At 35.7% G+C, this 26,523-nt stretch overlaps 4 protein-coding genes and 2 long non-coding RNA genes across 8 annotated transcripts; 4 read left to right on the top strand and 2 right to left on the bottom strand.

Annotated features, from left to right (window-relative positions):
* Positions 1 to 215: 215 nt before the first annotated feature.
* On the top strand, positions 216 to 5,105 carry LOC111488719 (DNA-directed RNA polymerase III subunit rpc31-like). The gene is made up of 10 exons (XM_023136632.1): positions 216 to 429; positions 1,955 to 2,048; positions 2,190 to 2,279; positions 3,042 to 3,162; positions 3,285 to 3,410; positions 3,538 to 3,591; positions 3,699 to 3,745; positions 4,504 to 4,614; positions 4,767 to 4,821; positions 4,956 to 5,105. Exons 3-10 carry the CDS (start codon positions 2,193 to 2,195, stop codon positions 4,970 to 4,972), a joined length of 618 nt encoding a protein of 205 aa, XP_022992400.1. The 5' UTR covers positions 216 to 429; positions 1,955 to 2,048; positions 2,190 to 2,192; the 3' UTR covers positions 4,973 to 5,105.
* A 1,135-nt stretch (positions 5,106 to 6,240) lies between these two features.
* On the top strand, positions 6,241 to 8,096 carry LOC111488743 (profilin-3). Its single transcript, XM_023136672.1, has 3 exons — positions 6,241 to 6,469; positions 7,286 to 7,423; positions 7,610 to 8,096. Exons 1-3 carry the CDS (start codon positions 6,347 to 6,349, stop codon positions 7,742 to 7,744), a joined length of 396 nt encoding a protein of 131 aa, XP_022992440.1. The 5' UTR covers positions 6,241 to 6,346; the 3' UTR covers positions 7,745 to 8,096.
* Positions 8,097 to 10,759: 2,663 nt separating this feature from the next.
* LOC111488641 (protein IQ-DOMAIN 14-like) lies at positions 10,760 to 13,317 on the bottom strand. Of its 2 annotated transcripts, XM_023136499.1 has the most exons (4): positions 12,912 to 13,317; positions 11,877 to 12,319; positions 11,570 to 11,776; positions 10,760 to 11,490 (listed from the first exon to the last, which is right to left on the bottom strand). In XM_023136499.1, exons 2-4 carry the CDS (start codon positions 12,273 to 12,275, stop codon positions 10,870 to 10,872), a joined length of 1,227 nt encoding a protein of 408 aa, XP_022992267.1. In that variant the 5' UTR covers positions 12,276 to 12,319; positions 12,912 to 13,317; the 3' UTR covers positions 10,760 to 10,869. The 2 variants fall into 2 exon arrangements, with proteins under 2 accessions (XP_022992267.1, XP_022992268.1); XM_023136500.1 differs by lacking the exon at positions 12,912 to 13,317 and having other exon boundaries at positions 11,877 to 12,884.
* A 2,674-nt stretch (positions 13,318 to 15,991) lies between these two features.
* Positions 15,992 to 21,268, top strand: LOC111488567 (nuclear poly(A) polymerase 4-like). Of its 2 annotated transcripts, XM_023136375.1 has the most exons (13): positions 15,992 to 16,132; positions 16,233 to 16,600; positions 16,695 to 16,772; positions 17,237 to 17,344; positions 17,643 to 17,705; positions 17,793 to 17,954; positions 18,112 to 18,225; positions 18,326 to 18,388; positions 18,476 to 18,805; positions 18,948 to 19,112; positions 19,255 to 20,196; positions 20,302 to 20,378; positions 20,495 to 21,268. In XM_023136375.1, exons 2-13 carry the CDS (start codon positions 16,463 to 16,465, stop codon positions 20,517 to 20,519), a joined length of 2,265 nt encoding a protein of 754 aa, XP_022992143.1. In that variant the 5' UTR covers positions 15,992 to 16,132; positions 16,233 to 16,462; the 3' UTR covers positions 20,520 to 21,268. The 2 variants fall into 2 exon arrangements, with proteins under 2 accessions (XP_022992143.1, XP_022992142.1); XM_023136374.1 differs by having other exon boundaries at positions 15,992 to 16,600.
* A 719-nt stretch (positions 21,269 to 21,987) lies between these two features.
* On the top strand, positions 21,988 to 22,941 carry LOC111488782. The gene is made up of 2 exons (XR_002719266.1): positions 21,988 to 22,200; positions 22,462 to 22,941. It is a non-coding gene; the product is annotated as an uncharacterized LOC111488782 (long non-coding RNA).
* A 705-nt stretch (positions 22,942 to 23,646) lies between these two features.
* Positions 23,647 to 26,202, bottom strand: LOC111488772. Its single transcript, XR_002719256.1, has 3 exons — positions 25,954 to 26,202; positions 25,741 to 25,865; positions 23,647 to 24,312 (listed from the first exon to the last, which is right to left on the bottom strand). It is a non-coding gene; the product is annotated as an uncharacterized LOC111488772 (long non-coding RNA).
* Positions 26,203 to 26,523: the final 321 nt, after the last annotated feature.

Raw genomic sequence — 26,523 nt, 5'->3', positions numbered from 1 at the left:
GTAGAGATAACTTCTCATTTACTTTAGTCGCATTGATTCTCGATAGGTATGAGACAATATTTTACTTAATGTTTTAGTTCATAGTCACCCAACCCTACTTAACCGACGAACACCTCTAATTTTTTAAGTCAATATTAGTAGAGTTTAGGACCTAAAACCCTAATTAGTGGGCCTTCACATGGGTTGGATTGAAGTGGATAATGGGGCCGATGTGCCGCACCTCTCAACTCTCCGTTTCCTTCCTCCGCCTCTCTTCTTTCCCCGCTCGCTCTCCTTCAAACTTCCCCGCCTTTCCTTTCCCAAATCCCCTTCATCTCGACCCACTAGTATATCACCGGCGACGGTCAATCAAGCTAGTTTGTTGCTTGGCGGTCCGTATGATACGAATGAAAATTTCGGAGCTGTCAGGAGTTTCCACAATGAGTGCAGGTACTCTACGAATCCCGATGGCAACAGAGAGAGATTGATTTTTTTTTTATTTTTTTTTTTGTGGTTGAATTTATGTTGATTTCGATGAAGGGAGGTTTCGAATGGTTGAGTGAGTTAAGATATTGATTGTTCCTGTTGAATTCGTAAGGCTTGGGTCAGTGGCCGATTGTTCTAGGAGCTTGTGTTTTAGCCTTGTTCGGACCTCTAACTCATTTGGAAAATGAAAAGAGTTGGAGATAGCTGCGCATGCTTGCAGAATTTCACCTCTAAATAAGGAGTTTCTATCAATTGATTGAATCCTATGAATGGTTTTTTGAGCAATTTTTGTGTAGGGGAGCTACATTGTGCTGTTGCATCCTTTTGATTCCTGTGTTCTAGCTATCATATGGTTGGAACTTTGAACATTAAAATTTCGATGTTAGATGGGTTGATTGTGGTGTTTCAATTTCGTTTGTTTTACATGTCTATTAGTAGACATATTCTTCAATGTAGAATGACTTGAATTACTTAATGACTATAGAGAATGAATTGAAAGAGAAGATGCATGTTCTTTCGCATACTACCAATCCTGCAGAAAGTTGTCAGTTGCTTAAACACGTTCACCAGATTTTTAAGATACACATAATGACTGGTATCATTCTTAATAGGCCTCTGAATAATTTTGATTTAGTTCTTTTTTCTTAGTATAGCTTTGTATCTCATGCATGATGGCCATCATTTGTATCTAACATCTTATTGCAAGTTTTCTGATCTGTGAAGGAACAAAGAGCTGCTTAAAATTGATTCTTACATGCAGATTACGTTTAGCTTTGTGAGTGATATGCATATTACTTGGAATTAGTGAACTCAGAAAAACTAGTTTGCTTATCTTTTCCATATTCTTTTTTCTTTGAGTTTCAGTGGATATAATGGAGGTCTAAGATGATAGACAATTGATATGGTAGATGTTGAATGAATTGTAAGGCAATCAATCAGAATGTGGTTTGGAATGGATTGTAACACAACCATGAACTTGTTAGACATAAATATGTTCAACTACTAGACTTATAGTTTAACAACAACCTGTTTCAAATGACTATCACTTTTCAAGGCTCCACATCATGGCTATTCTTTTGTATGAACTATGTTTATAGATTATTTGAGCATTTCCCTTTACATGAAAATGGTTTGATGTATAGTCTCTTCGTCCTCCAATATTGTTTGGCAATTTCCCATTCTTTTGTATGAACTATAATGTTCTTTGCTTGGCTACGAAACGCCAGAGGAAAGAAGACACTATTGTTAGGCAAGTCCTCCTCCTCACTCTTGTTAGGCGAATTTTCAGTATTATCGTTGATTTTGATTTTGGTTAGGAAATTAGTCTTCATGTTTTTGAAAATTCTCTAGCCTGTTGTTTACAGGGATAAACGGAGTGTTTAAGATGTATGATTCTGAATACATTTTAATGAAATGAGTTTCAGTATGCTTTCAATTTCAAGTTTTCTGAAAATCAGTATGTTGCCATCTCCATCTTTGTTCTTCTCAGGACATGTGTGTAGTGTAGCATCGTGCTAGGGAGCACTCTTGTTTGTTTCAGCCATAATTTGAGCAAGGCATCAAGAAGGTTTAAGGAATTCCAGGTATTGAATCATACTGACCTTCTCCATTAAATGATGAAAACAACTCCGTCGATTATTCAGATGTAAGATAATAGACATTTGAGATTAGACTTCCTTTTTGTATTGTCCCTTGAGTAATTTTCTCATTTGTTCTACACTCAGGGGATGGCATTTAGAGGGCGAGGGCGAGGACGAGGTGGTGGTGGATCCTTTCAGTATGCCAAGCAAGAACCCTTCGAGCTTTTCCCAGAGGTGGGTAGTTCTGTTAGCTAGAAAAGTCCTAACTTCCACTTAGTTTGCAATGGTGGACTGGTGGTATATGCCAACAAACTTCACTGATGCTCGACTGAGATTAAATTAGCACATTGTAAATAATACATGCATTATTTCACTTATATTTGCCAAATCTTGAGTGACTGTGGTGCTAACATTCGAGGCATGAACCTTAGATAGTTTGAAAGATGAATCAAAGGCTGTTGGTTATTGATGAAATCTGTAGTACATTATTTTTGTACTTATTGGTATCCTTTTTTCCTTCTCTCTTTGAACTTGTACTTCTTTTGTGGTTAACTTTGACCCTAACTGTATGGTGACCAAATATAATTTGAAGTTTTGAACCTATGACCTTAAAGGTATTTGAGTTGGCAGCTTGTCCCTTAAAGGTTTTTGTTCTCACATGGATAAGTAGGATGGTTTTTTCCACAAAAAAAAGAAAAAGAAAAAGGAAAATCGACTTTGGTTTTTCTCATGTTTATATAAGCATATATTTGCAGGTCTTTTCTTTCATGCACTTAGCTATCACGTCATCGGTGCTAAGTATCGTAGATTATTGGTTATCTTATATTCTTATATCCATCTCTCAATTTATGAAGTCTTTATGTCTCTAGCATCTCTTTTTTACTTCTAACGTGAATTATTAGTTCGAAGATAATATGCATCAAATTGTAGAAACATATACCTTTAGGCTTACCTGTATTTCCTTTCCTAAGGAGATGTTTTCTGGCACAATTGCAGAATGTAACTCTACCCAACGTCAGTGATATACCTGAAGCAAAAGGCTTGGTTATTTGTAACTCCAGGTTGCTGAACTATTGGAAGGCCTCTCCTTTTTATCTAGAGGAAAATGTCATGAAAAGTTAGTGTTCCTTACTTTTTTTTTTTTTCTCTTTTGTAAAGCGTTTTTACTGCCATTCTGTCTTAAACATTTTGTTGCAAAAAAATTGGTAATTTTGTACACTGCTTATATTATTGTATCAGAGATGCAAAAAATTGAGATCGAGAGATTTTCTGATAGAGCCAAGTCAAATAGTACGTTGAAGCGCGATTCCCTTGCACAAATTCTACAGCTCACTTCGAGGAACTTTCCTGAAGAACTGGTTGAAGGTTTGCAATCTAAGATCTCTCAGAGATGGATGAGAGTTATACTAAGATCATCTGTTTATTACTGCAATCCTTTCTTTATGGGGCCACTCCATGATTGTAGATACTCACTCTACTGTTAAATTTTCAGGTTTCAAAGGGAAGTTGCGGAGCAAACGAAAAGTTCAATGGAATCCCGAGTCAGGTTCGTTGGGATGATACGAATTACTCCCTCTCAACCAATTCAATGCCGATGCTATTTCTGTTAGTCACCTGCTGATGGATCCTTGTTGGTGGTATGTGTTCTAACAGGGCTTACAAAACTGGACTTCCTTGAGAAGCGTGAAGAATCTCTCAAGGTAAGACATTTTCCCCTCAATCTCTCATTCCGTTGCAGTTTATGATTTAGAAACTTTTTGTAATCATAAACTTTTTGTAACAACTAAGGCCCACCCTAACAAATATTGCCTTCTTTAGGTTTTCCCTTTCGGGCTTCTCCTCAAGGTTTTTAAGACGCATCTATTAGGGAAAGGTTTCTACACCCTTATAAAGAATGTTTCGTTCTCCTCCCAACCGATGTGAGATCTCACAATCCACTCCCCTTCAGGGTCTAGCGTCTTCGTTGACCCTCGTTCCTTTCTCCAATCAATGTGGGACCCCTACCAAATCCACCCCCTTTTGGGCCCAGCGTCCTTGTTGGCACACCTCCTCGTGTCTACCCCCTTTAGGGGAACAGCCTCCTCGTTAGCACATTGCTTGGTGTCTGTCTTTGATATCATTTGTAACTGCTCAGACCCACCGCTAACAGATATTGTCTTCTTTGGGCTTTCCCTTTCGGGGAACAGCCTCCTCGTAGCACATCGCTCAGTGTCTGTTTTTTATAGCATTTGTAACAGTCCAAACCCACCGCTAACAAATATTGTCTTCTTTGGGCTTTCCCTTTCGGGCTTTTCCCCTTGAGCGTTTTTAAAACACATCTGCTAGAAAAAAATTTCTATATATTTATAAAGGATGTTTCGTTCTCCTCCTCAACCGATATGGGATCTCTTATACATGCCCTCTTGCTCTTGCTCTGGAAGATTCATGCTCTGATTCTTTTCTTTCTTGGCTTCATTAGGGACAGAATAAGGATGATAAGGAGAAGAAAGAAGGAGAAGGAGAAGAAGATGAAGACGAAGAAGAAGACGAAGCACAGTCCGAGGAACTCACCGATGATGACTATTATCAGGTTTTAACAGGAACTGTTGGATTTTGTTATATGGTTAATCTTCATTTAGGATCTAACATCCATTTTTCGTGTTTCATGTGTACTCTAACTTCCCTAAACTTCTTAATATTCACTCTCGAAAATTTTCTCATATTGACATCGTTGAGCTGCAGAACGAATACTTCGACGACGATGAAGATGATTACAACATGGAAGATGAAGGCGGAGGTACGGTTTTTATTCTAATGGAGATATCAATATCGTACGAATTTGAACGTTAGAACTATTCTCATATTGACCTTTAATGACGTTAAATTACTTTATTGACCTATAATGATGTATATGGTTTAATATTATTGCAGATGAACCAGAATATTAGTGACCATGGAAAGTGGTAGTAAGATTTGGGGCTTGTTTCTCCAACTCCAAGAGAGTAGTCAGATTTTTTTTTTTTTTTTCTTTTTGGCTTTGAGACTGTAAAGTATTATAATTTATAAACGATTTAAATTATTTACAGAAGGAGTAAAATTCTATATGGATTAATATTTAAAATTTTACTTTCAATATTGGTTATTTGATAGATCTTTGATTATAAAATGAGTTTCTAATTATAATTTTCATGTCTACTAACTGTTGGGACTTAAAAAAATACTCTCTTGAAACACAAAATTAAATATTAAATGTTTTAAGAGTATTGTAAGTTATTATTTTTTATTGTAATAAAATTATTTTCTAAAATATCATTAGGAAAAATTCAATTAATAACTCGATTATATCCATCAATTTAGACTCAAATGGTTAATAAATAATTCTCCCACTTTTATCATTTTTTTTTTAAAGAAAAAAAAGTTGAAATTAANACGTGTGTTCATTAAACATGAATATCAAAATTAAAGGCAGATAAATTTATGAAAAGAATTAATTATGGAGGAGACCAGATCATCGTCTAGAAAGTAAAGATCTTGGTCCAAGTTCATGATGCTCTTCAGATCGGCTTCCACAGTAATGTGGTCGTAGATCTTCTTCCCATTTCTCCCGGCCACCATTATATCTTCTTCTTGGAATTCCAGGACTCCGGCGGCCGGTGAGAGAGGATGCCGGAAAACCGGATGCGGCCTGGCTAGAACAGATCAGAACCAAGGACTGACACATGCAAATTGAGGCTTCATTGTATGGAAAGAAAAGAAGCTGTCTTGAATCATCTCACGGGAGAGGCTGTAAGTTCTTCATACCCTCAAAGCCATTAGTTTTTCTTCTCCCAAATTTAGAACGTTTTTTTTTTTTTTTTTTTTTTACTTTCTTTCTTTTTTTTTTTAAATTGTTTAATAAAAATTATATATATTGTTAATTTGGAAGAATGTTAGAAGAATAATGATTTAATTGTGATTTTAAATAAAATTAAAAGAAAACAATTGTGAATTACGGATCTGAATTTGTTTATGGAAAATTATTAATTTAAGATTTTAATGATTTTTTTTTTCTTTGTTTTTGAAAATTGGTAATGAATGGTGAACGTGAAAGCCACTCCTTTTGCCATAACGGCCTCGTTCAGAGCCGGGTCACAGTTCGTTTCATTCCTTATTTATTTATTTATTTATTTATTTTTATTATTATTCCAACTATTTATACCTCAAAGCCATACCCACTTCGGAGACTGAAGAGAAAAAGAAGAAAGAAAAAGAAAACCTGAACGGAGATTTTTTTTTTTTTTGAAGCGATTCGAAATTCCAAGTTCCACTTTGAAGGTTGAAAAATGTCGTGGCAAACGTATGTCGACGATCACCTTATGTGTGAGATTGAAGGCAACCATCTCACCTCCGCCGCCATCATTGGACACGACGGTAGTGTTTGGGCGCAGAGTGCCTCATTCCCTCAGGTGATTGTCATTTTCGATTACGTTTGTTGTTTGTGTGATTCTGTTACGTTATCGTTCTTGTTGAGAGAAATTTGATCCGATCTGGCTCTACAACGAACGTTTTGTTTTGTATCGTGATTTTGAGTTTTTGTCTTGCGAGAGGTATGGAATTAGATTTAGATGGAGAGCCACCTCTGTTGTTTGATTTGATATTTTGAGCGGAGATTGAACTCGTACGATTTATTGTTCGATTCGTATTTATTATCAGTTGGAGTGATGCATGAAGAGGAATGTCTGATTTTCTTTTTCTCTCTTTGGATTAAACTGATTGATCATAATCTCTTGGCTTAAGATCAGGAACTCATCGAGCGCAAGGTTCGATGTTAACGCAAGTTCGTGATTAATAATTTAGTGAAGAATTGCATTCTTTGACGTGTTCGATTTTCCTTTTATTTATTTATTTTTTCCATTGTAGTGGTAGATTTATGCAGATATCAATGTGATCGCTGGATTTTGCATCGCCAAGCCGTATAATTCAATCTGGTTTAGAGAACGTTTTTGTTCCTTGGATCGTTTGAAAATTTTAACAATTTTATGTTTTAAGTTTAATCTTCCTTCCAGTTTATATCTTCGTACTGAATTTTGTTTCTATTTGATTCAGTATTTGAAAATACAAGCCTATCAAGGATGAAAAAGTAAGCAAGGAACACTTTCAAATTTAAGAACCAAATAAACACTATTCTAGAACAAGGACCATTTTCCTCTTGATTATAACATTCAGGAGACATTTAATTCTGCCATTAATAATTTAATTTGTTTGGGAATTACTTAATGCAGTTTAAGCCGGAGGAGATTTCGGCGATTATGAAGGATTTTGATGAGCCTGGTTCTCTTGCCCCAACTGGTTTACACCTTGGTGGCACTAAGTACATGGTTATCCAGGGAGAGCCTGGAGCTGTTGTTCGTGGGAAAAAGGTTGGTTTTCCGCTGCCTTAAACCGAAACTAAAACAAAACGAAAAACCAATTACAAATAAATATTTGTTTTTCATTTCAGTGTTGATCCAACATGACTTGAGGGATTGAGTACCATCTTGTTTATGTAGCTTATCTTGTAGTACATGGTTACTGAATGCGTGTGGGTTAATTTGGTTGTTGAATAGGGCGCTGGCGGAGTTACTGTGAAGAAAACTGAGAAAGCTATGATTGTTGGAATCTATGATGAACCTGTAACTCCGGGACAATGCAATATGGTTGTTGAAAGGTTGGGAGATTACCTGATCGAACAGGGTTTGTAAGCCTTGTCTCCTCCTCCTCCTCCTCCTCCTCTGCTTTACCAATTTTGATTTTGGTTGCTTTCTTCCATTCCATCTCTCATTTCATATAATTAATCTCGCGAGCTATGTGCCTCGTTCAATATCCATGAGTTTCCTTACCAGTTTCTGTAGTTTCTCAATGTTATGAGTTATCTCAAATACTCCTTCAAAGGAGAGAATAATTCATGTTGAGATGATTTGGTTCTTGGTCTACCTATTTTGTTCATGCCCGACTTGTCATTGTGACTTTTAAGTTTATGTAACGGATTCTTGATCCTAAGTATCTAGTGGCTTCTAAACTCTTGATTTTGTATCTAATAAAAGACTTCCTAGACCTTTCCCGACAAACGCTATCTCTGAGTGAGAGTAGAATATGAGAAATCAACCCGGGGGAATGGTCTAGGAATGGAAGCCCACTGAATAATTTAGATTCCGTTTTGGCCTCTTACCCTTTTCAAAAACTTTTCAGGGCTCCAAAGCATTCTCTCTCACCCATTCAAATTCCTACCATATTATTTCTTTTTGAAAAAATTATTAAATGGGGCTAACAGTCTATCTAATAGTTATTAAGGACATGCAATTTTGAAATACACATCTATCGTTCTTATAAAGCTACATTGTCTCCATTTCATTAAATAAATTTAAGGAAGGCTTCATCCCATCTTTATAAACTTTTGTGTAAAATTAAGTTTTATTTTATTAATATTTATAATATTACTTTAAGATTGAATATTGAATATTGTACATAAATTTGTTACCCAAATAAAGTAAATAGGTGACTTACTCAAATACCCCAATTAATAAGACAACTCTAATCCTCAATAAAACGATTCATATTAGAATAAGAATTATAGATAAGGCTAGAATTTGTTGAAGCAAGAATAAGAATCAAAGATAAGGCTAGAGTCAGATTAATTAGATTACCTCAGAATCAGAATTAGATTAATTAGATTACTTCTCCCTACCTAGGGTTATATATATATTGCAAGTCGTTGTTATCTCTCTTTCTAAAATTTCTCTCTGCCCTCGTTTTCTAAAACCTTCTTTTAAAATCGAGGTTGGCTTGATCATACGTCGCTTGGCCGTAGGCATTAGCTCACTTCTCGTTGGAAAGTGAGTGCCACACAATCACTAGTCCGCTGCCTTCAAAAGTGCGATTGTGTCAAGTGGTATCATTAACCAAGAGATAAGGCTAGAAAAATTAGATTACCCTTGTAAATCAACCAAGAGATTACGTTATAATTAGATTATCTATTAAGATCGAATTAGATTACCTATTAAGTAGAAACAAGATTTATGAACTTTTTTAAACTTTCTAAATTGAGTCAAACTTAGAAATGGCAAATATGATAATTGGATTTCTGTAAAAGGGTCGAAACTTAGAAATTATAAAATTAGTCTCCCGACAAAAGACATTTGTGGACGGGATTTATTCTCGATCCCCTCGAATCTCACAAAAAGTAAAATTGACCATTTAACTTTTACATAAATTAGTCTCGATCCCCTTTCACTCACAAAAATATGCAATCTAACTCGATCAAGGCTGATTGAATGGCTCGAGTGTAATTCTACACAATAGTGGCTTGAATGACAAATATGAGCTCGGATTTCTAAGGGAAACATCTCTGAATAAGTAAAATTGACCATTACATAAATTATGAAATTAAATTTCTAAGGGAAACATTTCTACAGAAGAATAAGTAAAATTGACCCTTACATAAATTATGAAATTAAACATAGTTCTTTTTTACAAATGTTGATGTGCTTGAGTGACTAGTGCGATAAGTTTGAATTCTGCTGTTGACATATTTTTTTGAATCTTCTTACCAATAGGTCCATTTAGAACACGACCGTGATTCTTATCACTAATTCCTATCCCACCTTAAATGCCATACATTACATTTTAATGCTTTCTCTTTCACTCATTAAAATCATATTTATTTTGAGAGTGAGAGTTTCAATCTCCCTTAAAACCCACGACTCGAATTTGAAAACTTGTGATCTTATCATTTTTTCTTTTTAGATAACGACCTCTTACACGAGGCAAATGTACTTCCTAATAGAAGAAACGTGAATAAATACGTGCTTTCTGATAAAAGAAACGTGAATAAATATTTAAATTTAGTATCATAAAGATTCGTAAAAAGTTATTCATAAAGAAATACAATGCAAATTCATTCTCCTTCGCTATCAACATCTCTCATGATTTCAAATTTCAAAAATAAAAATTAAAAAAAGGAAAGAAAAAAAAAAAAAAAAAATCTAATACTGATGGCATGCCATTGTGGGCTGCTCTGCTATGCTCTGCTCTGCTCTTTTCTGCTCAGGCATGCCGGTGGATGGGCCTTAATGCTAATGAATTGAGTGGTAATTAATTATAAAGGCTAATGTTTATAATTACAATAATCATTATTTGTGTGCCCCACTTTTCTTGAACTAATCACTTCTAAATCAAACCATAATCTTGATTTGTTTACATTCAAATTCACTAATCACAACAACAAAATCCTATCTTTAGTGGTTGCCACATGCCCCCTTCAAAAAATACAAACCCCGAGGCCTAATCTTATATAATTAGATAATGAGTTTTTTATAGTATGATCCGAAGAAATCCATCACCCAGATTGAATTGAATTTAAATAAATGAAAATATTGATGTATTAGCTAGATTAGGTTGAAATTAAAGTGAGGGACTTACAGCAATCACAGGACATCCTGAATAATCGAACCGTTTGTCAAGCTGAGTTTCCGTAAAACGACTTGTAAATCTTATTATGGTCCTCGGATGAACAAGTGGGTTGAATCTAAAAAGTATATATTAAAAAAGTGTATATCCCCGAACCATTGAATTGAATCTGAAAAATATATATTAATTCGACCAAACCCAACTCACGAACCCACCGGAGAAAGTTGTAGTTTCGGTGGACAATGGAGGGTATTTTTGGTATTTCACTTGCTGATATTAGATTTGAATTTTTGAAAAGTGGACAAACTTCAAAAAAAAAGTGTCCCTTTTCTTCACTTTTTTGGGGCTTTTGAGTTATAAAATCATCACACATTCAAAGATCTTCAGAACTTCAAAGCTTTGATTCAAAGGAATTTACAAATCACTCAAACCCCATAATTTGTTCTTCTTCTTCTTCCACCATTTGAACCATTTGGTTGCTTGGTCTCTGCATTCTTACACTGCTTAAGCTGTTCCTTGCTGCCATTACTTCATTCAATGACAGCTTCTTCTTTGACCCAGGCTCTGGCCTTTGCTTTGGTGCACTTTGTGACCTCAATTTCGCCTTGAACGATTGCGTGTTCGCCATGTAATTCGGGTAGTAGTTCATGTATGGCCTAAAGAAGCTGTCCCCGCACACGCTCTTCGATGGCGTGACCAGCATGTTGGTCGAGGCGAATGAATTGTTCGATAGTCGTGGCGTGCTGTGCGCTGTAGGAAACTTGCAGTCTTCGCCCATCAAACACCATTCGAAGTCTTGAACCATGTTGTTGTGGTAATCGATGATGCAAGGTCGATTCAAACATGGCAATGGTGAAGATGAGATAGCTACATCGTCTCCTCCGCATTCGGAGAATGCGGAAATGTATCGACGTGACCTCGATGATCGAGTTCGGTAGGTGTCGATTTCCACGATTTTTGGGCTCTCATCCATTGAATTCATGGAGGGTGTTTCCGATAACCTCTTGCTATGGAATTCACTCCTTGTTTCATCGAACCGTTCCTGAAAATTTCAAATAAATTACAACGACTAACACTAACGCTCGTTTCATAACCATTTAGCTTTCCATATCAAAACTTACTGCAGATTTTCGGGGTCGAATCTCGGGGATAAACCGATTCTCTTTGTTGAAAGATCGACGAGCTCTTTGTGTCCTAATTGCAGTTTGAGCTCTAAAAAGAACCTGCATACTGTGAAGAGTTGCAGCGGCTCGTTTTCTTACGAGAAATCCTCTAATCACAGCCTGCAATTTAACGAGCCCTTTGAGAGCTCGAAGCGCCTTTCTAGCCTAAACATTAACAAGAACAAACCTTCAGAAATGGAACAAAAAATCAATTATTCCTGTTTGATTATGAACAGCAGAGAAAAAAGAAGCTGTTTTTACTTACCAAATAGCCTCTAAAAACTGTTTGAATCTTCACCGCCGCCCATCTATCTCTTCCGGTGACAGACACAGAGCTTCTGCCTTGGCTTGTCAGCCGGACGACGGCCGCCGCCGCCTGAGCCGCTGCAACAGCGGCGTCAGCTGCAGCAGCGGTAGCAGCAGCCACCGCAATTGCGTGCCTATTCTGCTCTTTCTCTGAATCAGAAATGTAGGATCTAAACCAAGTCGCCTCCACCGGAGGCTGTATTTGGCCGGAATCTCTACCGGACTTCGCAAAACTCCACCGTTTCTTCTCCTTTTTGTCACCAACAACCGCCGTTGAATTTGAATTCAAATTCCGAGATGGGTCCTTCTCTTTCTTGATCCCTAGTAGACCCTTCAACCATCTGGTAGCTTTCCCCATTTTAGAGAGAGAAAAACACAAATCCTCCACTCAAAATGATGATCCTAGAGAGAGAAAAACAGGCTAAAAAAACGTAAGCATTATGTCAAAATCTCCGATGGAGAGGGTTTTATTGACACTAGAAGAAGCTCAAACTGTCTATTTTTAGCACTTAGGAACTAGAAAAAAACCCATTTCCCAAAGATTACTGCAATAAAAATCCCATAAGAGAGAGAGAAAGCTAGAGAGAGAAAGAGAGATTGATTTAATGAGAGAGTGTGACAGAGATGAAGATCTGTTATAAACTCAACATGTTGCAGACAGAGAAGAGGCTTAAGAAACAGTATGGATTGGCAAACACAAAGCATCTTAAAAGAAAAACATTTTAAAAAACAGAGAAGAACAGAGAGAGATTTAGGGATTTTTGAAAAGAAAAATGCTTCTGACAGCATCTCGTGAGCCCAAAAAAACTTCGTTACAAGACAAAACGACGTCATACAAAGCTGAGGAGGAAAAAAAAAAAGGGAACAATTTTTGAAATCTTAAGCTTTCAAAAAACGATTCCTAAAACAGAACAACAACAATTACAGACAAAAACAACAACTTGAAAACATGGATCTCATAGGAAGAACATCAAACCAAACCAAACCAACCCACCTTGTCGAATTCAATAAAATGTCCAATTCCTCCAAAGGGTAATCTTAGAATCCCAAAAAACCCACAAAACCTTTTCTGTTCGGTTTTTTTCTCACTCTAAAAAAACAGAGCACTCTGTTTTTCTCTCTCTCAAAAACAGAGTACTCTGGTTTTTCTCTCTCTAGCCTTTTGGAGCAACGTGTACTTGAAAAAGACAACCCCGTGATTGTATATTGAATCTTGTAACCAAAAGATTTTGAAAGTTTTGTGTGTTTCCTTGTTGTAAAAGGGAAAAAAGGAAGGTTGGAGAGGTACAAGGCTGCAAATGGGTACGGCTTATAGAAACAGAGCTATGGTGTTCTAAGCTTCGTTTTGGGCTTGTTATTGTTTGAATTGGTGTGCTTCGAAAACGAGTGTAATAAATAGGAACGAAAATGATGAATTGATTCAAAAAGGAGTCTTTGGGATTTGAAATTCTATATATATATATATATATTTTTTTTTTTGTTTTAATTAATTGTAAGCTAACTCTGGAATGGAAAAGAATATTGTGGCCAAACTCACACAGATTCTTATTTCAAATTTTGAATGGACATCACAGATCTCATTCATTGTCGGGAGCAACGTTAAATTTAACGAATAAATTAATTTTTTTTTCTAATAAAATTATTTTTTTCTTGTCAGAAATTAATATTGATAATGACGTGGATTTACAACTCTCATATTGAATTTTGTTAGATTTTTGGAAAACTCGCGTTTAAATCTAGACATTTTTTTCGTTGAGTCAACCTGATCCTCTCGAAAACAAAATTATTATCAACTTTGTCCTATTTTATTTTTTTAATATTAAGAATATTTGACGTTTATAGCTGATTTTGATGGTATGTTGTAGCTCATGAATATTCGTTATTTTTTTTTTTTAATTTCGTAAACTCTGATTTGGAATGATGACAGTAAGTCAGTAACAAAAAAAATAATGAAGGGTTGAATTGAGTTGGGTTAGATTAGGTTAGGTTGTAAACTCAATTTCGTTATTCGAATTCTTGAGTTAAATTGTGAACTCTATTTTTGAAATATAAATTATTTATTTTCATTATTTATTTATTTTTTTTATAGAAAAATCTATATAATTATTTATTTTTTGGAAAATGTGTTTGAGAAGTATTTGGTTGGTTATAAATATAAAGGAGTAATAGCCGAATAAAAACATGGTCGGTTTAAAAATATTGTTACTGTTCTCGTAAAAACAGTAGCAGAAGCATTTGTAGGTCTCTTGTTCGGGCTTTACAATGAAATTGATTTAGTAAATAGTTCAATAAATGAATGGATCAAATTAAATTGATTTAGTCGTAGATTAGGTCTTCAAGATATAATTCAACAATAATTGCTAAACACGCTGCTGTAATAATGTTGGGTATGTTCACAAGTAAATACCAAATAAAACAAATTATATTGTAAGAGTTAAAAGCTAATGGTTAATAAAAATTCTCTGGTGTATAGTTTCAGCTTCATAATTTTAAAACATGTTTTCTACGCAGAGTTTTCATATTTTTTCAACCGACACGAGATTTCATATATTTCTAAATATAATAACGGCCACAAAATGATATTTTATGATGCTAAATTATATATAAAAGATTATTGTCCAATAAATGTTATGTCAAAGCCAAGGTAAATTGGAGCGAGGTAGTTTTATGTCACATCCAACCATTTGAAAATAGTTAAGAAATTTATTAATTGAGCTGTAATTGGGCTGTAATTGGGCTGGGCCTCCTCTCAATTAATTCTGGAAGAGGCCCAAAGGCCCATATGACCGAAGCCCATCTTCTTCAAGAAAAATCATGAGCTGTTGTGACATGGTTATTCCTATATTTATTTATTTATTTCAAAGCAAAAAATAATATTTACTGAAATTATGAGATAGTTTTATAAATTTAGATAATCAATGGACACGTATTTATTATATGCACAGAAATTTAAATGTCCATTTAATTTGTGAAAATCGACCTCAAACAAAACATATAACAGAATAGAGAATTTATTCCCATTAATAAAATTGTGACCAAGATTATTTTTTATAATAAATAAATAGATATAGTTTTGTTTTTTTAAGTGTAAAATATTATATTGTAAATACTATTATATTATTAGATTTATTATAATATTTTATATTTTTTTAATAGAAATTAGATGAAAAAAATGTAAATTATTAGTAAAAAAAATTTTGAGAATTAAAAAAAAGAAGATGGGAGGGAATATGTATAATAATTTAGTGTAAATAAAAACAAGACTTTTAGATATTTAATTAATTAATTAATTAATTGTGGTAGTGATGTGTTAAATGACGTAGGCTCATCCGCATGCAATTGGCACCGTGAAATAACTTTCTAGATATTTCATGATTTTATAATCGGAAGCACGGGAAAGTCACGCGTATTTCACAGTTGTCATCTATCTATCCAATTAAAGTCACGAAAATTATGTTTAAAAACATAATTCATTTTATTTTATTAAATAATTTATTAATCCAATATTTAGTATTAACTAAAATACAGAACGGAAAATATTTTTTAAGGGAAATATGCGTATATTTATTTTCAAATATTTGCATATACCATTATTATTATTCATTTATTAAATCTTAAATTAAACAAATAATTAAATAAAAAGTTTAATTATTAAATTACTACTAACTTTTGCATAATTTTTTTTTTTATATTTGTCTAATTTATTATTTAACCAAAATTTAATGTTGCATTTTTTTTATTTAAATTTAAATTTAAATAGAGTTAATTTTTCAGAGGCGAAAATAATGTGGGGGAGATAAATTTTTTAATTTATATATCTCCTGTATTAAATTATTTTAAATCTGACGAAAAATCAAATTATTTTAAAATATTATTTTTATTTGTATATTTTAGAATTTAAAATGAGATATAATAGGAATAATATTTTTTAAATGACGGTCAGATACAATTTTTAAAAAATTAAATATGAAAACTATTTCAATATCTTGATAACAACGGATAAGATATATACATATAAATATAAATATAAATATAAATACATTCCTTTATTTATTCGGATATTGATTATAAGAATAAAAGGAAAAAGAAATTAGAAATTATCAAGTTTCCGCCGCTGCTCTCACCCACACGGCCGCACCGATCCTAAATTCTTAAACGACGATTTTCCCTCGGCTTTCTCTCTCTTATGCGTTCATCTTCCTGCAATTTCCTTTGGTATTTCTAAATCCAATTGGGGTTTTGTTTTGTTTTGTTTTTTCTTCCCCAATCCCTTTTCGTTTGATCAAAATTCCATATCTGGCTACTCTCTTTTCAGTTTCCATACGCGATCTGCATTTTTGGAATTTTCGACTTCGAAGGAAAACCACCAGGGCTTGAATCTATTAGAGATTTCTGTGTCGATTTCTTCTTGTTTCATGAGGGTCTGATCTTTGGTGACTTGGGATTTCGGTTCGGTTTCGTTCGTTGAGGATTTTAGATTGTTGTTCTCCAATTTTAAGGTTTTTTTTTTTCGCGGGGAGCCTTCGATTTTCTTTGCGATACGTGATGGGGAGAGCAGAGGGGTTGGTTAATTCACCATTACCTGCTAATCAAGCGGTGCCCAAGTGCTGTGGTGTGACGAAGCCTATATCGGTGGCGGGGCCTTCTGATACTGACGTGCAAAGAAACAAGGAGCTTGAAAAGGTTTTTATCTATGAATTGTGGTTCCCTTTTAGTGCATGATTCGGTAATATGTTGGTTGACTTTCTTCTTTTATTTTGTTTTGTTGTGAAAATAGTTTCTGGTCGATGCTGGCTTGTACGAAAGCAAAGAGGAATCTGCCAAGAGAGAAGAGGTTCTTTCCCGGATAGGACAGGTTATGAACTTTATTCTGTCGAACAAAACCTTTAGTTTCCTTTCATATTTGACGATAGACCAGAGTTTTCAATTAGTGATAGAACTTAGCTTAGAGGGAAAAAAGGTATTGCACAACCTCGATTAGAAACAGAAGTTTGATGCTTATGTCTATAATGTTAGATATGTTTGGCGACATGTATGATGAATTATAGAGTAATTGATGATCACATTAGTTTCTCAGATGATATTTTCCTGATAGTATATTGTTCATGTGATGGCTCTGAAGTTTTCAAGGTGGGATATGCAAATTGCAGCAGAAGTTGATCTTTTTTTTTTCTTTTCAAAATTTAACAATTGGAAGGTGGTGGATGGAACCATCAAACATTGAGATAGTAATTAGTGACTTTATCTACCAAGCTATACTTAGATTGTCCTATATTTAATCTTTCTAACTCGTGCCGTGTTTCTATTTCCCATCTCTAGATTGTTAAAGACTGGGTAAAGCAACTTACTCGAATTAAAGGTTATACGGATCAAATGGTGGAGGATGCAAATGCGGTGATCTTCACTTTTGGCTCCTATCGTCTAGGGGTAAGCATAGCTATATTTTGGCATTCCCTCGACAGATAGTTCTGAGACCTAGCAGTTTTTTTTTTTTTTTTGCAAGAACAACATTTTGGTCTCATAAATTACATCTTCTAAGCAATTATTGAATAGCAGCTGCCCCTCATCCCAAAGCCTTTGTAACTCCTCTATAACATTGAAAATATGAAATGCTTGCCTTTTCTTTCCTTTTGTGATTTCATGTCTTACATACCTTATTGTGATTCTGTTTTGCATTTGTTCCGTACTTGTCAATTAGTAGTTGCATGCATTTGTATTGTTGTAGGTGCATGGACCTGGAGCTGACATAGACACACTCTGTGTTGGGCCATCTTATGTGAACAGGGAGGTGAGTGTTAGGTTTGAGTAATTTTGTTCTCTTACTTGAGATGTTTTAGTATTGGGGATCTAATCTTACATCTTTTTTTTTTTTTAGGATGATTTCTTTTATTTATTACATAATATGTTGGAAGAAATGGAAGAAGTGTCCGAGTTGCAGCCTGTTCCTGATGCTCATGTCCCAGTGATGAAATTCAAATTTGATGGAATATCTATTGACCTACTTTATGCTAGTATATCTCGTCTGGTTGTGCCTGAAGTAAGTGACAGATGATTCTTGTTCAATATCTTGTCGGAGAACATTGCCTAATTGTATTGCTTTTGAATATAATGGATTGTTTGTTTTAGCATCATGTTCATGTTCGTGGTATGGATGTGAAGATTGTGCTTTTTTTTTTTTGTATGTTTACTTTCAGGATTTGGATATCTCTGATGTGTCTGTGCTGTATAATGTTGATGAGCCTACTGTTCGAAGTCTTAATGGTTGTCGGGTTGCTGATCAAATTCTAAAACTTGTTCCAAATATTGAGGTGAGTGGTTTTCTATATTACAGCGCCCTTTTTGTGAAATTCTTTACCCCAAACATTCCTGTCTGGTAACTACAACATTTGTCTTATCCTGTGTTCGTAGAATTTTCGAACTGCACTTAGGTGCTTGAAGTTTTGGGCCAAAAGGCGTGGTGTTTATTCAAATGTGAGTTTGCCTCTTATTACTGTGTGTATATGGCTGATTTAGTTGATAAATTTGTTTCCTTCTGTAATCCTCTACTCACTTGAACAGGTGACTGGGTTTCTTGGTGGCGTAAACTGGGCACTTCTTGTAGCACGAGTGTGTCAGCTTTATCCAAATGCAGTACCCAGTATGCTATTGTCTCGATTTTTCAGAGTTTACACCCTGTGGCGTTGGCCGAACCCTGTTATGTTGTGTGCAATTGAGGAGGATGATCTTGGGTGTTCTATATGGGATCCTCGTAAAAATCCTCGCGATAGAACTCATCATATGCCCATTATAACTCCTGCATATCCGTGCATGAATTCTAGCTACAATGTTTCTACAAGTACGCTCCGAGTTATGATGGAACAGTTCCAGTTTGGTAATAAAGTTTGTGAGGTATGCTGTGTGCATGCATGCTTTTTTTTACATGATTATTAATTGATAGAGGATACTAAGTGTACAGAAGGCATCTCCTGTTCTTCTGTACTTATGGCAGCATTTCAGTTTTTAATTATTTGTGGTTATTTCACTTTATTAGGAAATTGAGCTGAATAAAGCGCTGTGGAGTTCTCTTTTTGAGCCATATTTGTTCTTTGAAAGCTACAAAAACTATTTGCAAGTTGATATAGTAGCAGCTGATGCAGACGATCTACGCAGTTGGAAAGGATGGGTAGAATCTCGGCTTAGGCACTTGACATTATTGGTAATCTTTCTACATTTAAATGAAACATGGTGATGATAATACTTTTTCTCAACATGAAAGCATTTCTATTATTGAATTAAATTAAAATTTCAGGTTATTGAAATATTTTCCCTTTGCCCATGGTTTCTGTAATTGTCTGCAGATTGAGAGGAAGACAGAAGGGAAGTTACAGTGTCATCCGTATCCTCATGAATATGTTGACACATCCAAGCCATGTGCCCATTGTGCGTTTTTCATGGGTCTGCAGAGGAAGCAGGGAGAGGTCATTCAAGAAGGCCAGCAGTTCGATATACGTTCGTCAGTTGATGAATTCAAGCATTATATAAATACGTACATGTTCTGGAAACCAGGAATGGAAATCTTTGTTTCTCATGTTCGTAGAAGGCAGATTCCTCCTTTTGTGCTTCCAGAAGGTCATAGACGATCTCGTGCTTCAAGGTTGTCCGCTTCGCAACGTTCTGATGGGCCAAATCATGAAGATATACATAATTGTAGGAGTGGCAGTGGTGAAAAATACCTTAAGAGAAAAATTGATCCTGCTCGAATCGAGGGGGAGCGTGATCATCCCCAAAAGCGACGGTCTATTAGTCCTAGAAAGCAGGATTCAGTTTCATCTAATATCAGTCATTTTTCAAATAGTTCTTCTGAGTGTCCGGAAGCTGACGTTGAAACTAAAACTATTGACGAGAAGAATAATATCACTCAGGAAAACAAAGAGTTGGCTTTTCGTGGCTCTAGTATTGGTAGCAGTTCTTCAGGGAGAGAATCTAGAAGTGTAGAGAGTGATAAAGGGTCTACTGCAGAGATATTTGAACCAGACAAAGTTCCTTGTACAGAAATCGATCGCAGATGTGCGTCTAATTCCAGTGTGATCACTACCTTAGCAAGTGAAAACAGTTCCTGCGAGAATGTTGGGTTCACATCAGCAGCAGGTAGTAGTGAAGGCAATGTTGGGAGCATAGAAAGAAGCGCCGATGAATGTAACAATCCAGGAACACCGGTTGTTGATTCGTGCGAGGCAGATTCCGAACTTCAGTTGGAGAATAGCAGTGTAAATGGAGATAGCATGCATATGGAGCCAGAGGTGAGGATTTTCATACCTTTTATTGGTCACATTTGATTTGATTGATGATCCTTTTCTCTAATACCTTTTACATGTTTTTGTTTTCTTCTGGTTTGACATGTGAAGCCAAATGCTGTGCTTGAGATGGCATTAAATCCTGGAGGTGGAGTTCAGTCTAAAACCATCCAGAACCCGGTGATAAGGCACGTTTCCTTTTAAAGAACGATTCGATGCTGCTGCTTCAGAGCTCTGCTTATATTTCGTCTTGTCTTTATGCTGCTCTTCCTTGTTTTTTGCGCGTTTTCCATCTTTTTACCAGGTTGAGTATGGCCTCAATAGCTTGAGAGAGAGAGGGATGAGTAAGAGCCCGATCCATCCCACCATGAATCAATCCGTATTGGCCAAAGAAAACATAAAAATAAAGAAAAGAAGGAAGGAACCAACGAATGAAAGAAAGGCGGTTGGCCAAAGAAAACATAAAAACAAGAAGGAAGGAACGAACGAAAGAAAGGCGGTCCATTCGGGGTAAGTGTTATTTGGCGTGTCGTTCTCTAGTCTTTTTGCAAGTGCCTACATTCTTTATACCTACAAATGCACCACCAGATAAATTAGTATTCACAAAGTAAAAAAAAGTCCTTTGTGTACACTGATATGATAATAGTTGCTTGCACTTATGATGACTTCATAACACATAACCGTTGTTCTTCAAGAGCCTCATCAAAGGCAGGCAGGCTCCCTTGGCTGCCTGCTTGTTGGGGTTCTCGCTAATATGCATTGCTTTTGGCTGGTGAGTTGAGTGCTACCTCTTCATCATCATCATCATCATCATCATCATCATCCCCACCTCTTTAGTCATCTGTTATATATCCATCAGCCCTTCTGTTAATTATGGTGGGGGGAAGAGAGAGAGAGAGAGAGAGAGAGGTGTCTTGTGTTTATGCCTTTTTCTTTGTTTCTTTTTTGATCTCTGTTAGGAGTAAATTGGGATTGAGTTTTTAGATTTATGATCAAACTACTCTTGGCTTTGGTGTTTCTCCACCATTGATTGTAATCTACCAGCTATTTGTGTTAATATAGAAACTATTGATTGTAATCTCTCTGCTCCCTCTGCTCTTCTCTCTCTCTCTCTCTCTCTCTCTCTCTCTCTGCAGGTTTTTTCTTTTCTGCTATGTTCTTGTTTTCTCTTTCTGCTTGAAACAATCCTAAGATATATGTGATGCTTAAAAGATTCATCAATGGTGTTGTTCTAATTGGATTAAAATGATTTAAAATGATTGTAATCTACCAGCTATTTGTGTCAATACAGAAACTACTGATTGTAATCTCTCTGCTCTCTCTCTCTCTTTAAGCTTACAAGATTCATCAATGGTGCTCTAATTGGATTTCATTATTTGAATTGGAAAGAGAGAATCTAATGTTTAATTGGAAAAGAACAAAAAAGGAAATAAAAGACAATATAATAAGAAAGAATAGTGGGGCAATAATGATTTGTTGAAAAACTTAATTAGTGTAATCTTAATATCTGAAGCAAACGCTGAGACATAGTGAAAGCGATTGAGAGGCCTTCATATATCAATGAAATTTTGACCGACAGAGTTCTATCTTTCCAAAAATTAAATAAAATTCCTAGTGGAAGTGCTCCAAATTCCTCACCTCCTCCCTTGTTTCAGTAATTTAGTCCATTTAGCCATGAGTTTCTAGTTGAATTTTTGGTCGCATCACCTTTCATTACCCACTATCCACACAACCGAATATCTGTTTTAGTTTTTAACGTCTCCTATCTCGATTTTTTTATTTTATAATATGGTTTTTAGCATTTTTTGTTAAATTATAAGTTTAGTCTTAAAGCTCGAGTTTTGTGTCTGTGAAACACCCTCGAGATGGTTTGAAACAAAAGTCCCGTCTCCCTTCTAAAACGTCGAGAAAACTCTACAAGCTTCCCCTTCGCTCTATATAGAAATGCTTGTCCATTCTTCTAAACACGTCTTGGTCTTAGAGCAAGAACTTCGGCTTCCCTACTATTAGGTCATCGAGATTGAAAGATTTCCGATTTTTCTTTTTTTAAGTGTCAAACTATTGCTTATTTTAATTGCACAAATGCTTAACACACTTATATATTGGTATTGCCAAACTCAGAACCCCATCAATATTCTTCTTCTTCATCTTCTTCTTCACCAAACAGACCTTTTTTCTTCATTATTTGATCATCATCACCTTCAAATTGAGTCTCAGTCAAATTCCCATATTGCAACTTCCACTAATTTCATTATAAATTGTTGCCATCAGGAACCACTTTTCTCAGCAGCACACAGCATGTAAATCTTCTTCAAATTCAGCTCTACAAGGAACACCGTAGTTCTTCTTCTTCTTCGGCTGCCGCCTCCGCCACGGTCGCCGCCGCTGCTCCTCCTCTGAAAATGGGTGTTTTTTGTTTCTCTCAGTTCAGAGCTCAATTTGGCTGACTTGTGAAACATGTAGACAAAGGGAATGGTGAGGCACACAGGGCAAAGCCAGGCACTTAAAACGCTGTGTTTCAGTATAATTAACATCATCAACACACAAAAAGGTGAGTTTCTTATACAAATTAATGAGTTGTTAACTGGGAATGACAATAAATGAGGTTTAGAATCCCAAAGTTTGTTCCTTTTTCTCTGTGTTTGTGTTGTTTTTTGATGCTTTTATGAGCCATTATGATGAGGCTTTCAAGCAGCTTATGAACAAAAGCTTATTGCATTTATTATAGAAGTTCCTGTCTTTCTTTCTTTCTTTCTGTATTTTGCATTTGTTGATCAAATTATCACACCAAAATACTTCTTCTCCATCATGTTTGAGAAACGATTCAGTTTCATTTTTATCGTTTGAACAAGCTTTTCAGTTCTAGAATGTGGAGTGAGGATTCGAGCAACGTTTGTTAACAACTTATAAGTTTCTTCGTTTTGTTATCAACTTTCTACCAATGATTTCAAAAGCCGAACATATATATTGAACGCTAAATAAACCTTCTTTGTTTTTAGAATTTGATTTAGAATTCAAATAGGTTTCTTTATCAATCAGGTCTTAGAGTAACTTTTATAATCCATCTTTGAATATTTTGTAAAATGATTCTCCGTTGAGTTTCTTTTTGTGTTGTACCTACAATTAGAATTGAATCACTGGAACAAATTCTTCGGTCTCGTTTGATAACGATCAGATGTATTGTCTTTGTAAGTTGTACGTGTTTCGAACTTTAACTTAAATTATGAATGCACTTTTAAAAGTAAACAACAAAAGAGAGATATTTATAGGTGAAACGAGAATTTATAAACTTAGTTTACAAATAAACATAGAATTCCAAACGAACATATATCTCAATTGATAAGACGTTAGTTACCATTTCAAGGGCAATCGTTCAATCTTTCACTTTCACATTTGTTAAAAAAAGATAACTCTTCGACGACCTTAAAAAAAAAAAAAGGCTAGTGGTTGGACCAGACCGACGCTTTCAAAGTCATGAGAATGGAAGAAGGAGAGCATTGTTGGAAAATGAAGTGTGTTATGGGCATAGAGTGGGAATCAAACCATAAAAAGAAACCCAAAAAAAAATTTCAATCTGTTATCATTAAATTTGACAAAAGGATGTGGAATGGGTTAAAAAAATCCTTTGTCAAAGCTGTTGCAGAATATGTGAGCTCAGCCAAGACTTGATGCTTCCTTCAATAATCGTCTTCTAACTTATAATCATAGTTCATCTATTTAAGTCTCCATTTTCAACCATAACAACGTTTTGTTGGAAAAGAAATGTTCCCATGGTTGACGTGCAATTTGAGGCGTTCAAAGGTAGCTCTAATTGGTTTGTATTTGTCCACGACCACCTACCCTTTAAAGTTTAAGTTAGTACTCCGTTTGAATTTGAATTAGAACAAGCTTACTTATGAAGAAATGTCCATCGTCTTCCACACGGGAAGGTGTGTCAGAGCTTTCCTACAGTATTTAACGATTTGTACCATGTGAGCTTGCATTTACCTTATTGTTTTCTAACTAAGTCGCCTAGATGGTCAAGATCATGTCTGGCAGGGGTCAGCTTTGACAATGTTCAACATTGACCTCGACGCGCTTTAGGCTAAGGCTTGAACAACTAGACGAGCTTTATTTCATCCCCTATTTTTGAAGAATTAACAGAACTCATTATAGTTTCAGGAATCCATTTATGGGAACAAGTATTGATTAGATGGGATCGATATTTAGTACCTAAAACATGCATGGAATTGCATTTAGCTTTAATGAAAATGGCAATAGTGGTGAATGGTGGGTCAAAGTGTCTTCAAAAAGTGCATTTATCAAATTCACGTACATGCAACTCAAAGAAGCCATCAACAACGATGTAAAAGATAAAAGAAAGATGCTTCTTTCATGTTTATATTAATTACATTAAAGATGAACGCCTAATAGATGTAATTTGTTTTATATGGAAAAAAATGCACTCTCCTTTTCTCTCTCATGGCTCAAAGTTGTAAGGAATATTTTAAAGACGAGTGTTTTGGTATTAAGTCAAAGAGAACATCATATGTGAACGTTTTGATGGTAGTGGTAAAGTGGCGTAAGTCATGGTGCAGTGGTGGGGGCGGTTGAATTCTGCGTATTATGTTCTATTGTTTTCTTTGACTAAATCCATCTATCCATAGTCTAAAAAGGGCTACAACCAACCAAACCACAAAAACCACAAAGATCAAGAAGAATTTGGAGATCTTGGTTAAGTCATTTAGATGCAAGCAAATTTCGAGACTAGTTGGTTTGTCATCTCGGAACAAGGATTTGAAAACGAAAACAAAAAACTGGGATAGTTTCGTTGTAATAGCCCAAGCCCAGTACTAGCCGATTTGTCCTTTTTGAACTTCCCATATTGGAATTCTTTCTCAAGGTTTTTAAAATGCGTCTGTTAGGGAGAGGTTTACACACCCTTATAAAGAATGTTTCGTTCTCCTCCTTAACTGATGTGGAATCTCACAATCTACTCCCTCTTTAGGCCCCAGCGTCCTCGCTGGCACACCCCTCTTCGGGACCCCCCCAATCCACCCCTCTTCGGGGCCCAGCGTCCTTGCTGGCACACCACCTAGTGTCCAACCTCTTCGGGGCTCAGCTTCATTTATGGCACATTGTCCGGTGTCTGGCTCCGATACCATTTGTAACAGCTCAAGCCTACCGCTAGCAAATATTATCTTATTTGGGCTTTCCCTTTTGGGACCTCAAGGTTTCTACAACGCGCTTGCTAGGGAGAGGTTTCTACACCTTTATAAAAAATGTTTCATTCTCCTCTCCAACTGACGTGAGATCTCACATTTGTCTTCTTGCTGCTTTAGAGCAAGTAGCTAGGAAAGTTGCTTTAGAACAAAACGAACCCGTGATAGAAAATGAGATTGTATTCCATGTTTTCAGTGTTATTCAACAAGCACAAACCACTACTCATCATCTAAATCCCCTATAGTTAACTGAAGAAAACCCAAGGCAGTTACATATTATCAACACTAGCACAGTTTCAATGAATGCTTTGTTTATACTACATGAGAGAGAAAGAGAAAGCATGGGTACCTTCAATGACAACATTAATTGGATTTCAGTTGATGTCTCAATGAATCAATCATCTGCTTCAGAACTGCCATAATCTTGGTCCTACATGAATTTCCTTGAGTTTTAAGACTTCGTGATGGGTTTACCTGCAAAGTGAAGCTAGCATTTAGCAGGAAGGGAGGAATGGCCTACGAGAGTGAAGGACAACCCAATTGTCTATCAGCAAAACATCACCTTTCTGCCAGGGAATGGAAAGAGACTCCTGTTCCAGAATTCTCAAGCAGCCATTGATGATATCAGCTGGCAATGGCGTACCGTCCCGTAACGTTATGGCCTTCGCAGGACATTCCTCGCATCTTCCCAGCCGGCGTAAGCTGCAACCATTCTGTTAAACCAAATTTCGCGCTGTCGTACTTCATCATACTTGATAGCTGGGATTGGACCCATCACTGTTTTCACTCCAATTTAGTTTCCCTGGAGAAAGTTTAGATTTGTTAAACCGACTTGTTAAGTAAAGTTCTTGTTCAAACTGTAAACAAAGCATTTTGAACTAATATATGATAGAACACACACGACAGTAGAGAGAAAAGGTTAGGTGCAAAAATGTTTGATATAAGAGAACAACATGTAGGTTCTAGTAAGACCAATTGTTCATAGTCCATGTTCAAGCGCATTCACCAACCAGGTCTAAGGACGTTATCTATTAAACAAAACTCATTTGGGTTGTTCCGAATTTGAAATACTCGTTCTTTCAAAAGTTGTAATATTACCTTTGATGATGAACGTGTCCAAAACTACCTTTAC

The sequence above is a fragment of the Cucurbita maxima genome, unplaced genomic scaffold (genome assembly GCF_002738345.1).
Source record: "Cucurbita maxima cultivar Rimu unplaced genomic scaffold, Cmax_1.0 Cma_Scf00013, whole genome shotgun sequence".
Taxonomy (NCBI): domain Eukaryota; kingdom Viridiplantae; phylum Streptophyta; class Magnoliopsida; order Cucurbitales; family Cucurbitaceae; genus Cucurbita; species Cucurbita maxima.
The sequence above is the reverse complement of the archived record's forward strand: the minus strand, read 5'-3'. Positions and strand labels throughout refer to the sequence as shown.

Coding starts and splice junctions, on each gene's coding strand:
- LOC111488719 (XM_023136632.1), top strand. CDS start 2,193: ATGGCATTTAGAGGGCGAGGGCGAGGACGAGGTGGTGGTGGATCCTTT. Junction 2,280..3,041: donor CCTTCGAGCTTTTCCCAGAG/GTGGGTAGTTCT, acceptor GCACAATTGCAG/AATGTAACTCTACCCAACGT. Junction 3,592..3,698: donor TCAATGGAATCCCGAGTCAG/GTTCGTTGGGAT, acceptor GTGTTCTAACAG/GGCTTACAAAACTGGACTTC.
- LOC111488743 (XM_023136672.1), top strand. CDS start 6,347: ATGTCGTGGCAAACGTATGTCGACGATCACCTTATGTGTGAGATTGAA. Junction 6,470..7,285: donor AGAGTGCCTCATTCCCTCAG/GTGATTGTCATT, acceptor TACTTAATGCAG/TTTAAGCCGGAGGAGATTTC. Junction 7,424..7,609: donor CTGTTGTTCGTGGGAAAAAG/GTTGGTTTTCCG, acceptor GTTGTTGAATAG/GGCGCTGGCGGAGTTACTGT.
- LOC111488641 (XM_023136499.1), bottom strand. CDS start 12,275: ATGGGGAAAGCTACCAGATGGTTGAAGGGTCTACTAGGGATCAAGAAA. Junction 11,777..11,876: donor CAGTTTTTAGAGGCTATTTG/GTAAGTAAAAAC, acceptor GTTAATGTTTAG/GCTAGAAAGGCGCTTCGAGC. Junction 11,491..11,569: donor TTCGACCCCGAAAATCTGCA/GTAAGTTTTGAT, acceptor TGAAATTTTCAG/GAACGGTTCGATGAAACAAG.
- LOC111488567 (XM_023136375.1), top strand. CDS start 16,463: ATGGGGAGAGCAGAGGGGTTGGTTAATTCACCATTACCTGCTAATCAA. Junction 17,706..17,792: donor CATCTTATGTGAACAGGGAG/GTGAGTGTTAGG, acceptor TTTTTTTTTTAG/GATGATTTCTTTTATTTATT. Junction 18,806..18,947: donor TTGGTAATAAAGTTTGTGAG/GTATGCTGTGTG, acceptor TCACTTTATTAG/GAAATTGAGCTGAATAAAGC.